This window comes from Alnus glutinosa, chromosome 1, assembly GCF_958979055.1.
Source record: "Alnus glutinosa chromosome 1, dhAlnGlut1.1, whole genome shotgun sequence".
Taxonomy (NCBI): domain Eukaryota; kingdom Viridiplantae; phylum Streptophyta; class Magnoliopsida; order Fagales; family Betulaceae; genus Alnus; species Alnus glutinosa.
In genome coordinates this window covers 42,855,232-42,868,663 of record NC_084886.1, presented here as the reverse complement: position 1 = coordinate 42,868,663, position 13,432 = coordinate 42,855,232, and the positions used below count along the sequence as shown (strand labels likewise).

Here is a 13,432-nt window from a genome sequence, read left to right as displayed (position 1 = left end):
CTCAAACAAGAAGTAAAAACACAATTTTATAGGTCAAATTTTGATTTTACTTAACGCTTAACTACATTTTAAAAATTTTGTTTTCAAATTGCACATTATAAAATGACTTTAAAAGAAATTATAAACTCAAACGGACCGTAAGTTAGAGAAGCTTGCGTCCAGCATCTCAAAAACTTGCATTTATTTGCAATGATGTTTAAGCCCACAAACAATTGAACAATATCTCAACAACTGAAATTTCAGAATCAGTCCTGGAAAGCATTCTGCAATTCAGACATTAAATATCTAATAATTCAATACAATCTTATTGAGAGAACCAGGAGAAAACCAAGGTACCGACCCAGACCCTACATCTGTCTAGTCTTAAAACCATGCTCTCTCTTCCATGTCAACTCAAATTCCATTGCCAGAAGGTTGTAACTAGCTTGGAACTGGGGAAAGTTCATGGCTCAAAAGTCAAGCTTTCCGCCTCCCGTCTCACCGACTCAAACAGCACAGACGACAGATACCTCTCCCCGAAGCTTGGAAAAACCACCTGCATAAATAATATAGAATGGAACAGTTTAAGGTTGACGCCGAAATTTCAAATTGAAGTTGACAGAGTGAGAGATCAGGGATGGTCTATTAAGCCAAATAGACATGCAAATGCTGCATGAGGAGTTGGTTACTCAAAATTCAGTCCAGTCTTAACGCCATCTGAAATTGAACTAGTCACTCAAAAGGCACTTGAATTACAAAATTATCTAGAAAGAGAAAATTTAAGGCCGGGATGATTGGTCACTAGTCTTGACTTGATTAACAGTTATCAATTCATGGGGTAAGTCACCCATGAAGCAGAGAGAAAAGAGCTAAACCGTCAGCCTAATGGGAAATCTTGAAAATGACTAGGACACCCTTGACATATGGCAAAAATCCCATATTCCATCATGACTCACAAGTTGAAAGAAAATGTGTTCACTAAGTTATTTCTAATATGCCAATTCTATTATTCTAGGTTTACTAGAATTTGGAGGGGAGTGATTAAACTTACAACAATGAGCTTTCCAGCATTCTCTGGTCTCTTTGCAATCTTAATTGCAGCGGCCGCAGCAGCACCAGAAGATATTCCCACCTGGACAGTTGATTCAACAATCAAAAGTCCAATAAGAAACCCAACAAAAACAAAAGTGCCATGAAAGTCATTTATATACTGATAAGGAACAGATTCAATGAGATAGCCCAAAATAGCATTGAGCTCATAATTATCAGTTTTAAAAAGGGTGAAAACTTACAAATAGACCTTCTTTCAGTGCAATGAGCTTCGCAGTTTCAATTGCTTCATCACTTGATATCTGGCAACATTACACATAAGTCAGATGTAACAAATGAGAAACAGCTTTGGCCGCCAAAAGTGATTAAAAAAGTTGTAATCAGGGTGAAAAATAAGCAAGGGAAGTTGGCGGATAACAGATATAACACAACAATCAAATTTAACAACCGGGAAAGAGAGTCATTAGAAGTGATTAATAATCTTGTAAGTAAAAAATAATAGGAAATGAACATGTGAAATTTAAGCATTCTGCTTCAGCAACTTAACAGTATAATATAATCACTAAGAATTGAATAATAATCTCATGGATAAACAACAAATAGAAAATGAGCACATGTAAGATTTAAGCATTCTGCTTCAGCAACTTATAGTATAGCATAATCACTATGAATGATCATATAAACCCACATCCAGTTATTTATATCATATCCTAATTTCTATTTTTATTTTTATTTAAAACAAAAATAGATTAAAAAATATATGTGATCATAGCAATTTTTACAACGTATTTGTCATGTAATTGTACTCATAGAAGCATCACACATGTCAACATATCAAATACAATTTTATGATGATGACTTATCATTTCTAAGCTTATCTCGGCATCCATTTAAGAGAGATTTCACATTCAAGCCCTTTTTGCATATCTCTAAAATGTTTACAGCTCTGTTACATTCTGAAACATATTTTGCCAACTGAAAAACAACCTCAAAATGGAATTCCAACCATGTTAGCAGTTCCTAGCTGGGGCGACAGAAGAAATAATGATCAATTAACCTCATTCAGCCCAGGAACATTTAAATTGTAGGACAAAGACATCTGAAGAACTGTTGTAGGAAGCTTAACATGGTTGTGAAGAGCTCATTTCTTTTTTCTTTTTTTTTAGTTCTATGAGACAAAAAAAAAAAAAAAAAAAAAAAAAAAAAAAAAAAAGAAGAAGAAGAAGAAGAAGAAGAAAGAAAAGAAAGACAAACAGCATCCATGACATCAGAATGACAAATTGGAGGAAGATGACCATTATTAGAATTCAAAATCTATAAATTTAAATTGTTAATAGTGTAAAGCAGTTTCTGTATTAAGAAATGATGACTTTTCATAAATTATCCATTACTATTTTTGATTGTGCATTATACTTCCAGATATTAATATTGGATAATAGCAATTTTTTCAAATAGTGAATGCTAATTAGAAAGAGAGACACCCAAGTACACATGATGTGTACAGGAGTCCCTAAAGATAATGTGATTTATTGCACTTCTATAAAGGATATAAATAATCAAAGACATGTGAGCCTTACTTGAATGACTTCGTCAACGATGCTGACTTCCAAAACGCCAGGAATGAAACCAGCACCTATCCCTTGGATCTTGTGTGGACCTTGACATTGACACATGGATAATATGTTTGAGTTAGAAATAGCCAAAAATCCAAGATACTTCTATCTTCTGTTTCATGGAAGAACCATTTTCAGTTCTAATTAAATCGAGGTAAAAGCTAGAAGCCGATATAAACTATAATCAACTCTAAACATAAGAACAGACCCAGCAATTAATGGGTGAGGTTATTAAGAATATACGAGCTCAAGGGAAATTCAAAATCATTTGTATGGAGTCGAACATGCAAGAAAGCCAATAGGAGGTTGTCATCTTCCTTGATTTCTGGAATGATTTGATACTACACGCGTAACAACTATAATATGTCAACATATTGGGTTCCCAAGCTTAAAGCTTACAGCTGTTATCAGCTAGAAATATTGTGCATATATGAAATGGTTACATGGGGAGGATCAATTATGTCATGAAAAATTACATCAAATTGAAGTAGGAGAAATTAATAAAAAGCACTAACAATAACATTTTCTATTTGCTTACTGAAAAAACAGTACTTTTTAAGTCGGCAACAGCTGTGCCAGAAAAAGTCACAACTAGGACCCAAAATCCCATCACTCCCTTTAAATTACACTGACCACATCACTATTTCACCATTATCCCACTATGCTGACATATTAACCAATTTACCATTGAATTTTTTTTTTCTTCTTTAAACAAGAGTTGATCTAAGAGTGGATTGGCAATGCCATGTCAGCACAGTGAAATAGTGGTCTGAGCAGAAGTTACAAGCTTCTCACTGGTGCCACTAAAAATAAAAATAAAAATAAAAATAAAAATAAAAGAACAAATGTCACAGGGTTCATTTATGCTTGTCAGGAATTTCCCTCAAATATTGGTTAAAAGAGGAATGAGAAGGCCACAGGTTCCATAAATGCAATGAATATAATCCATCACAGAGCAGCAATAAATTTGATATAACTCACCGGGCTTCCCGCCAGAAAGAACAGGACTTTCAATTGGTTCGATACCATACAACTAACATAAAGACAAAAGAAAGACAATGAGAAATGAATTGTTACAATGGAGCAATGGCTACAGAAGATTCAACTACCATTATTGCCTTCTTTTCATAAACGAAACTCACAGAGTGTTGGTGTTTATACTACAAGCTAAAGCTAACCTTTATGTTAGGGTTCTTCTCTTTAAGAAATTTCCCAGCACCTGTTATGGTACCACCTGTACCTATCCCAGAAACAAGTGCATCAACTTTCCCTCCAGAGCCTTTCCATATCTCTGGTCCAGTGGTTTCATAATGTACCTAACGATAGAAATACAGATCACTCAAATTTTGAAAAAGCCAAAACCATCTTTGTTTATGCTGCTAACTCCCTGTTTGGTCCTACTCAAAATTCATAACCCTTCAAACACAACCAATATCTACTCACCTCATTTCATTAATGAATGACCGCACCCATGATGGTGTTAATTGAATAATAATACCTTTGGATTGGCAGGGTTTTCGAATTGCTGAAGTACGTAGGCATTGGGTGTCTTAGCCAGTATCTCTTCAGCCTTCTGAACAGCCCCTTTCATGCCTTTTGCAGGATCTGTTAGAACCAACTCAGCTCCAAAAGCTCGAAGAATGATTCTTCTCTCAAGACTCATTGAAGCAGGCATTGTAATGATAAGCTTATAACCCTTAGCTGCCGCCATGAAGGCTAATCCTATGCCAGTATTACCACTTGTTGGTTCAATGAGGACACTCTTCAGCAGACATTAATATATCACAGCAAAAAGAAAGGAAGATTTGTCAGCTAAAAAATTCCACCAATAACATGGTAATCTTTCTTCTCATGCTAGCTTTCCATATCACAATCATACTATTGGAGAAATCGCGTATTGGTATATTTACCCTGAATTACAACTATTGCTAAGGGGTCACATATTTCATTATGCACAAATTAAACTCCCCAGTCATTTTATTAAGTGCAAAGATTCCACCAGAAAACAACACTTACATAATTCATATCTCTCTTTCATCAAACTTGCAATACAATTCACAAGCATGCTATTGGAAAATATTAAGTATGGTGTATTTATCCAGAATTTATGTTATTGCCAAGAGAGTCACACCCTTTTCGTCATGCACAGATCCTACCCTAAAGGCTTCTTTGTAAAACAAGCAACTAACCTGCCCAGGTGTGATAAGGCCCTTTTCCTCTGCGTCTGCAATCATACTGTATCCAATCCTGCACATTAGAACACGGTAGTCAGGAGCCAGACAAATTAGATTGCAACCCGATAGTTCATACATAGACATCAATAGTATCAGAAAACCCACAAAGAAATATATTCTGTGCGTGTGTATTTCATACATAGACATCAATAGGAGCAACTTACTTCAGTAACATCTTTGGCGATGCTGGACTTTTCGACCGCCATATGTTCAGATTACTGCCACCAGAAAGCAAAATGTAAATATTTGGTAATGAAAATGTATCTCACAAGTTATTGAATTTATATTGCTTTGTGCTTCAAAATCAGTCAAAGGGAATCTGAAACATATGGCTGCAGAGAACGTAGGATAATTGTTAGCATTCCCAAACCCAAGATATTTTTATCAATTGGGACCCGGGAAAGCAAAAAGACCTCCACTTGGCAAAACCCAGTTCAACTCTTTTGGCTTATGTGACTTATTACATTCATCTCTTTCAGCAAATCCACAAATACACAAAATGATATTTCAAATTCCGTTTCGTTTCGCTTTTCCAAGCTTTCTGAGCCGCCAAACAGAGAACCCAGAAAGCTCCAACCTTTACAGACCCTTCTATAAATTACTCAAAAAAATGTAAACAGTGTTCCCTGTATCACTTCATTATCGAAATCAAGCAACATAAATATTCGAATTTATCAACACTGGATAATCACCCAGAAAAAACGAAATTTGACTATAATCTAATCTCGATTTGATCAGTGAAATGAGATTAACATATAGAACTATCATATGAACAGCTTGAATAAAATAGAGGATTATAGAAGAATAAGATCAATCACCTTGACAAGTTGTCAGAGCTGACGACTACATTATGTTTATCTAGTCAAGCATGGACTATTTATGTGCGACTTTTGTCTACCAGAACTGACGTCAAAAAATAGAAATTGTTTTTCCTTTTTCTTTTTTGGGCAAAGGATTTTTGGCGGGTCAATTCGATGTGCAACTGTGTGGTTATAATCGAAGCCCAATATTGACAAGTTTTGGCTGCAACTGGGCGGGTTGAATCTGACTTGTTTCCAGGGCAAGTGAAATAAGCATATTGTACTTTCCCAGAAAATAGGTTAACAAGCGAAATGGGTTTAATATTTTTTTTATTATTTCTTTTTTTAAAATATTTTTTTAACGATTTTTAACGTGATAATTTTATTTTAAAGAATTATTTGCTATAAAGTCAACAAACTTTTTGTTCTCGTATGAGGCGATTTGTATGAACGTGACCTTAAAATGACAAATATAAATTTTATTATATAGACATTCTGAAATATAATTTTTCAAATTTGAGTTTTCTGTTTACGAGAGAGAGAGAAAAGGAACAAATTAAAAAAGAAAAAAAGAAAAAGAAGATGAATGTGCGAATAGTGCAACTCTACTATTCACAAATGCAATTTGCATTTGATTTGAATAATCAAATAAAGAGACCTTTTAGTAAATTAGTTAATTATTTTAACCTAAAAATACAAATGGGTAAGCCATTGAAAATGCTCTTACTGTATTGTTTGTTTGAGCCAACTTCCCTTTTAAAATCAATAGTCTATAATGAGAAGTTTCAAACCCCTTTTTGTCTTTTTCTTTTCTGAGCCAATCCTTTAGTCTCCTCCAATAATAGTCATGTCTATAATTTATCATTCAACCTTGGTTACGAAAAGTAAAATTGATATACATCTCAAACGGATAGAATTTTCTAATTCTTTCTATAAAATTGTCTTCGTTTAGTAAAATTATATTTTTCATTAATAGAATTTCCTTCCACCCTTTTAATGCTACTAAAAAATGTGTTTCTCAATTTAGAAAAAACTCAGTACCTTATAAATTGATAAATTTCGAGGGTATCGATTTCTTTAAGATAATGGACGATTTGCCCACAAAATCAGCAAAGCAACAACAACATTTACTTTCTCAAGTAAATCTAATAAAGAAATGTTTCTTTGCATTCTAGCATCTATCTTGCGTATATCTCTATTGAATTCGTGTGCACCATCTACTTGAAAAAAAAAAAAAAAAAAACACCAATGGTGGATAAATCATGCTAGAGATTCGGTTGACCTCCTCTAAGTCACAATGTGGGCTTTCAACACAACAATAGACTAGCTCATTTGCGTGTTAATCTTTGAGAGGATCAAGCCCAAGTGAGTATATATATATATAATTTGATGAAGGCTGTCACATAGTATAATGGTATAATGGTATGAAAGCTCAATGGTAAGTCCCACCCCAAGTAATCTTTGCTCGTTGGAAATATAAATAAAGATCATTGGGTGGCTGTGTTTGTTCTCCATTCAGCTCTCAATATAAAACTATTATTAAGTCAGAGGCTTTTAGGTACGACATTCTTTACGCCTTTCAACGACTACTATATTCGACTTTGCTACAATCTCTCGAATTATGAGACTGAGAGAAGCCTGCATAAAAGACTAAACAAATATGGACTTGAATTGGGTGGGGTGCGCAGGCCCGTGCTACAGTGCAACGCACAGCCGACGCTCGAGAACCCCAAGTCCCCAATAGCAAGCTACTGTGGTGGGCTCTTCCCCTAAAAAAAATTAATGAAAAAACTTTACAAAAGAATATTGATTTACCACGCATTTTAATGGAATGATGTTAAACTTAAAAATTGTCGAACCCGAGTATTTAATTATTCGAAACCCTCATTAAATTAATTTGTGTTAGGAAAATATTCCGACCCACCGAGATGGGCCGAACCCAATATTAACCAAGCTCAGAGGACAGTCATCGTATGGGCCGGATCAATTGGGCCAGTCAACAAATAGGCCCAAAAGCTAATGATAGCCAACTTGCAGAGCCGCATTTCTCCACAGTTGGTAAAAGGCCGACTCCCCAATTATTACAGCACGCACCCCATGTCCGACTCCTCGATTATTATGGCACGCACTTCACGATCTAGAGTCGGTTGAAGAACGACTCCCGGATTACCGTGGCACATACTCCACGACTCCACAATCAAGGATTTCAACAAATGCTCTAAGCCCGACACGTGGCCCAATGAAAAGAGTATTACTCCGCCTATAAATACTTCATTAATGCACAGGTATGCAGGATCGATTCTTTGTGATTCAAAAGATAAATATAAATCGAGAAAATAATAACTTAAGCATTGGAGGGGAATTGTCGCATTCCCCCGACGCATCTTCCTTTTTTACATGTTAAGGACTCTTGCAAATCAACAAGTCACCAAATCGAAATTTATTTTAACGGTTTGAAATTTTGATTTTCCAATCGTACAATATAATTGTTGTTTCAGCCATAACCATTATCCACATTTTTGCCAGTCTCTGTAGATCCCATAACTTAGTGCGACGTAGTTTTAAACCACAGTATCTAGTACTATCGAGTACTTCAACTATAACTCAAACATATCTATAATTTTTCTAGCAGTCATGGAGTAATCTCAGACCCCTTCCTCCTCCTCCCCCGTTGTATCTCAGAAAAAAAAAAAACAAAGAAAGACCCAAATAATTAATCCTAAATTTAAGCGTCAAGACCAAATTATTACTCTCACATTTTATGCTCTTTTGAGACTACTTTTTTCTTTTTCTAACTTTTCCATAAACAAATTAATTAAGTTTGACTATAGATTTTGAGCTTGGACATATGGAAATAGGATTGAACCAAGATGATGACACAAATATTAATGGAAAGCGGCACAGAAAATCATTCTATAGTGAGAAGCAAAGACTGAGACTGACCCATTCAACAATTTGTGACAAACATGGTGAAAATATATTCAATCAACAAATCCAAGATTTAGTCATTAGCTGTTGCTAATTGCAAGGACAGCAGCTCATCCTCAGGAATGGTTCTGAAGTGACAATCCGAACGTGGGTACGCCGCACATAAGAGCGCATACCCGCGCTCCACCACATCATCACTGAGCATACCTTCGCTCTGATCAACCGAGCCGCTCATAAGCCGAGCCGGGCAAGTCATGCATACCCCAAGCTTGCAGTCGTGTGGCACAGACAGGCCAGATTCGAGTGCCTTGGATAGAATGGTCTCGTCGGGTTCCACCTCCAGCTCCGTGGCCTGACCCTGGTGCTCGATGACCACTTTGTATGACCTGACAATAGCAGATAGGAGCCTGCGTGAGCCGGCGCGCCGAGCCCGTGGGTTGAGTTGGAATGCAGTAGAGAGTTTGGTGGGGTGGTTTTGTCGAGGCAGAGTGAGGGTAGAAGATGGAGTGAAGTGAAAGGTTGCCATGTTTTTGTCCTGGAGACGAGCTGAGGGGTGTGTGTTTTGTGGTTGAAATTATCCTGTGGATAGCTTTTTTGATTTCCTGATAAAAGGTTAAGGTTTTCTCGTAATTATCCTGTGGATAACTTTTTTGATTTCCTGATAAAAGGATAAGGTTTTCTCTCTCACTCGCTCTCTCTCTACAAAAAGAAGAAGAGCAGGAGCCACGGCCGATTGGTGCGGGAGTCATCGCGGAGCCAGTAGTAGTTGCCGATCCTCGCGTCCCCGAACATTTCATCACATGCTCCACCTTCTTGGCCACCGGAGGCTTAGGCTTGAGCTCTGTCGCCATCGTCGCCAGAGCACCACGGGACGAAGGCTAAGCTTGGGCTTTGCCCCACCTTCAGAGGTTAAAAAAAAAAAAACTGAATGTCATTATGATTTTACTTAAAAATAAATAAATGTTTAGTATAAACTAAGTTAACTAACATCTTGCACAACCTTATATTTTTTACAGATTGCTATAATCTCAAGTAGTTTGCACAGCTCTCCTTCCATACTGTAGATCCTGTCAACAATGACAATTATCTTCTTCCAAGGTCTATGAGTCCGTGCCTGTCCCTCGGCAATTTTCTCTCTTAAATCTTCCTCCAAGTGAGAAGGCCCGGTAAGCAAGTTGGTGAAGGAGAAACATGAGTTAAATGCTCCAACGACCTACATTTGTGGGAGTATAATTTGCATCTAAAGAAGCAACACTGATAATATAGATATAAATTAGAGACCTAGTAACCCAGTAACTAAATGGTGTGCCTGCACATTGGGGGTGAATTAAGAAAGATATACTACTGACATTAAGAGTCAGTTACATTGTATTCTAAAGTGATCATTTTGCAATCAAATATCAAGTTATCGTATCTCTCCTACTTTTCTTTGTGGGTAAAGCTGATATGCCACCATTTGAAATGCTATTATCTGGAATTTGACAACTCGCACCTTAGTTAATTATAAATCCCACACCATACAATTTATATAATTACAATTGTGCTGGAAAACACGAATTGTGGCTCTAGATCCTTGAGCACCATTGACGATGGAGCTATGGTTCAAAGAATCACTGACGATCAATCCTCCCTGTAAATGAAAATTGTAACGGGTTCAAAATCACCTGCAAGAAAAATAAAAACAATCTTTACAAAGTTCTCTTATTGATTAACTGCACATACCTTCCCAATCATAGCTGGAAGGATAGCAGAGTTTGTTACATACCCCATGCCAAAAACTATTGTAGCTGGTTTTCTAACAAAGTTTGCAACATACTTCTCCAATTCATTATGCAATACCGTAGTGCCTAATGGCAAAACTGCGTTAGTGAACATGCTCATGGACAAGTATCCAAAAAGGAAAAAAGGCAAAAGGAAAAATGGAATCTTCTAAGATAATAACTTATCTCCATCTACCCGTCTACTACATGTGCTTAGCGAATATCTCTTCAATGACTCAACTACTCGTGGTGTGCAGTATTCATCCGATGCAGCAAAGCCAAGGTAGTTGTATGATCCCAAGTTAAGGCAATTACTTATCTTTGTGGTTCGTTTGCATCAGGAGAAACAAGATACTGAGATCTTCAATGCAACAGCTTTAACAAAAGAAAAAGACCAAAAAAATATATTTATTTTTTCTGAGCTACAAAAAACTATACACTCGCAATAATATAAGGCTTCAAGCCTTTAATTCAAAAAGGGGGGGTCTTACTTTAGGGTCTTGTTATTGTCATTAGAGTAACGTTCAATCACATCAAACCAAGTATTAGGAGCACTTGATGTTGGTCGCCCAAAGTAGTCTTGTGAAGAGGAAGATGTTAAAGTTTCACTTGTGATCGGATCCCATGACTAATCAAAACAAAAGAAAGTTGTTAACATAAAATTGTTCCACCCAAACCATAAGTTAAGTTTTGGATTAAGGTGGTGTTTCATCAAGTTATATCAAGGTTTCGCAAAGCTTACTTAAAGACTACCTACATGTTTATCTCTCCAAGAAAGTGCATCAAACTAACACACCAAAGTCCTGTTAGAATAATAATGGTTAAATTTTAGATAAGTATTAATTTATCGTACTATCAAAGCAAAGATCCTGAATTCAAACTTTATATTTATCATACACCTCTTACTTCAATTAAATATTCACCAAAATGTGAGATAGAGTGTTAGACTATTAATTAAATGATTAAATTAATCAATTCCTAACAGCTTAGCTTTTGAAACAAGCAATGATTTAACACTCATGCATGTAAGTCAATATAATGTGAGTATGAGAATTTATACTTAGAATCTCATAATAGTATACCAAAAACCAGAGACATTCAGTCTATGGAGGACAGAGCATTACATAAATCACCGATTGCATAAGAAAGACACTGAAAATGCTTGAATTCGAAGATATAACCGGCGTAAATAGAAATCTTCAAGTCCTAAGCAAATTGGAGTGTAGCCCTGCTTGAAAAAAGTAATATAAAAAACATAATCACAACGAGCCAGCTATTAACAAACACACGCAAAGGAAAATAATAAGCGCACCTGAAGGTTGTTAGAGTTGAACCAGCCAGTGATTTTTTGAAAGAGATCTCTAATTTGGCTGAAAACAAAGAGCAAACCGTAGCTGAAGTAGGTGGTTAACACGGTTAAGTACGGAATCACTATCATTTTGGACCAACCTCGATTGTCTTCTCTACGAAAACCAAAGGAGTTAACGCATTCAGGTTCGGGGAGCCCAACTCTCCCGGAGGGTAAAGAGGAAGACTGAGGGGATTTGTATTGGATTGGCCTTATCCTCTATTACGACTTTTGTGTCTACCTCCTTGGAGGTTGACCCAATGAGATCCCATCCTCGCGAAATTTAGCGGGACCTTCTCTCTCTCTCTCTCTCTCTCTCTCTCTCTCTCTCTCTATATATATATATATATATATATATATTTTTAAATGGGAAACGCAATATTATTATTTAGCTTCTTTTTGTTTGAATATTTGATATGGTTTTTATGTTGTTTGGACGTAAAATATTTTTTGAAAAATATTTTTTGGTATTTGGTGTAACTATCGCATACGCATCGCTCTCTTTGTCTCTCACGTAGGCTGATGATTGACAAAAGAAAAATCTCCGACAAGTCTCTAGAACATATTTATTTTAGAGCTTGAGATTAATAGATCTTTTTTTTTTTTAATCACAAACTAGTGTTAGCTAAACTAAAAAATAAGAGCATTCCTAATAACCTCATAAAAATAGCTTTTTAGTTATTTTGGTGAGCCATTTTATTTTGATGAAAACACTAAAAAACCACTCACAGCAGCCTCACCATTTTAACCATGAGTGAAATTACTCACCAATTCTGATAAGTAATATTCACTCACCAACCCACTCACAAATTTTGTTTCACCTTTCTCTCTCACATAAGCAGCACACTTTTTTCATTTTTTCTCTCATTTTCTTCTCACATCTCTCATCTCTCTCACACGATAATGTCCTTATTTCATGGATATGAAGGATTCTTTGTAAAAAGATTAAATAAAAAAAGAATAAAAAAATATTATTTAAATGGAATAGTGATAGTAAATAGTTAAAATGGTGAGGCTGTTGGAAGAATTTTAAAAAAGTGGCTCACTAGAATAGAGAAAAGTGATTTTTAACTACTTTGATGAGTAAAATTTAATGAGACTATTAGGAATGCTCTGAGTAGAAAAATACTGATTTTATTTTATTTTTTCACGGTCAAACCTAGACTCACCAAAGGTGCCAACGCTAGTTTCCATCTAAAGCCAGGTTCCTAATCATATAGATATGTGAAGGTATCAACAGCCATGGAGACTGGAGACAGATAGTGAACCACGCAGAACACTACACGTTTTATGATCAAGCAAATTTAGACCCCATATTTCTAGCACCCATTAATCTATTATCTATAAACAAGGCAGAAAAGAGGCTCAAACAGAACCAACGCAAAATATATTTACTCCCTCTCACGGTATGTCCCTCCCACTTATCATCTTCCGCAACTCAAAATGATAAAAAGACTTACTATAAATATAGAGTATTTTTGTCATTTGAGTTATAAAAGAGAAATATTACAACCCCAATAGTAGATTGAGGCGACAATGCAAAAAATACAAATAAATAATAATAACAATAATAATTGATAGTTTTTAGGGTATAAATGTGATTAACCCTAGAATCAAATAGCATCTATTTCAGGGGGAAAAATATCACCTAAAGAAATTGAACACATTGCATTTGTTTCAATTTAAACCCGCATTTACGAAAGGGAAGAAGATTAGAACA

At 35.8% G+C, this 13,432-nt stretch overlaps 3 protein-coding genes across 3 annotated transcripts; all 3 read right to left on the bottom strand.

The window, feature by feature from the left end:
* Nucleotides 1-134: 134 nt before the first annotated feature.
* Nucleotides 135-4,901, bottom strand: LOC133882570 (cysteine synthase-like). Its single transcript, XM_062321776.1, has 8 exons — nt 4,832-4,901; nt 4,141-4,404; nt 3,821-3,958; nt 3,624-3,675; nt 2,607-2,686; nt 1,272-1,331; nt 1,031-1,111; nt 135-535 (listed from the first exon to the last, which is right to left on the bottom strand). Exons 1-8 carry the CDS (start codon nt 4,895-4,897, stop codon nt 443-445), a joined length of 834 nt encoding a protein of 277 aa, XP_062177760.1. The 5' UTR covers nt 4,898-4,901; the 3' UTR covers nt 135-442.
* Nucleotides 4,902-8,561: 3,660 nt separating this feature from the next.
* On the bottom strand, nt 8,562-9,400 carry LOC133882560 (ferredoxin C 1, chloroplastic). Its single transcript, XM_062321764.1, has one exon. The coding sequence runs from the start codon at nt 9,128-9,130 to the stop codon at nt 8,678-8,680; it is 453 nt and encodes a 150-aa protein (XP_062177748.1). The 5' UTR covers nt 9,131-9,400; the 3' UTR covers nt 8,562-8,677.
* A 183-nt stretch (nt 9,401-9,583) lies between these two features.
* Nucleotides 9,584-11,802, bottom strand: LOC133860454 (long chain base biosynthesis protein 2a-like). The gene is made up of 7 exons (XM_062296058.1): nt 11,677-11,802; nt 11,531-11,592; nt 10,859-10,948; nt 10,553-10,699; nt 10,327-10,453; nt 10,141-10,234; nt 9,584-9,768 (listed from the first exon to the last, which is right to left on the bottom strand). The coding sequence occupies exons 1-7, from the start codon at nt 11,800-11,802 to the stop codon at nt 9,584-9,586; spliced, it is 831 nt and encodes a 276-aa protein (XP_062152042.1).
* Nucleotides 11,803-13,432: the final 1,630 nt, after the last annotated feature.

Bases quoted from the DNA above. Each gene is read 5' to 3' on its own strand.
- LOC133882570 (XM_062321776.1), bottom strand. From the start codon at position 4,897: ATGTGCAGGATTGGATACAGTATGATTGCAGACGCAGAGGAAAAGGGC. The intron at 4,405-4,831 runs GTTAGTTGCTTG...TGTCTGCTGAAG, and splicing joins GCCTTATCACACCTGGGCAG to AGTGTCCTCATTGAACCAAC. The intron at 3,676-3,820 runs GTTAGCTTTAGC...TCTTTATGTTAG, and splicing joins AGAAGAACCCTAACATAAAG to TTGTATGGTATCGAACCAAT.
- LOC133882560 (XM_062321764.1), bottom strand. From the start codon at position 9,130: ATGGCAACCTTTCACTTCACTCCATCTTCTACCCTCACTCTGCCTCGA.
- LOC133860454 (XM_062296058.1), bottom strand. From the start codon at position 11,802: ATGATAGTGATTCCGTACTTAACCGTGTTAACCACCTACTTCAGCTAC. The intron at 11,593-11,676 runs GTGCGCTTATTA...TTTTTCAAGCAG, and splicing joins TCAACTCTAACAACCTTCAG to GGCTACACTCCAATTTGCTT. The intron at 10,235-10,326 runs GTATGTGCAGTT...TTTCATTTACAG, and splicing joins TTCCAGCTATGATTGGGAAG to GGAGGATTGATCGTCAGTGA.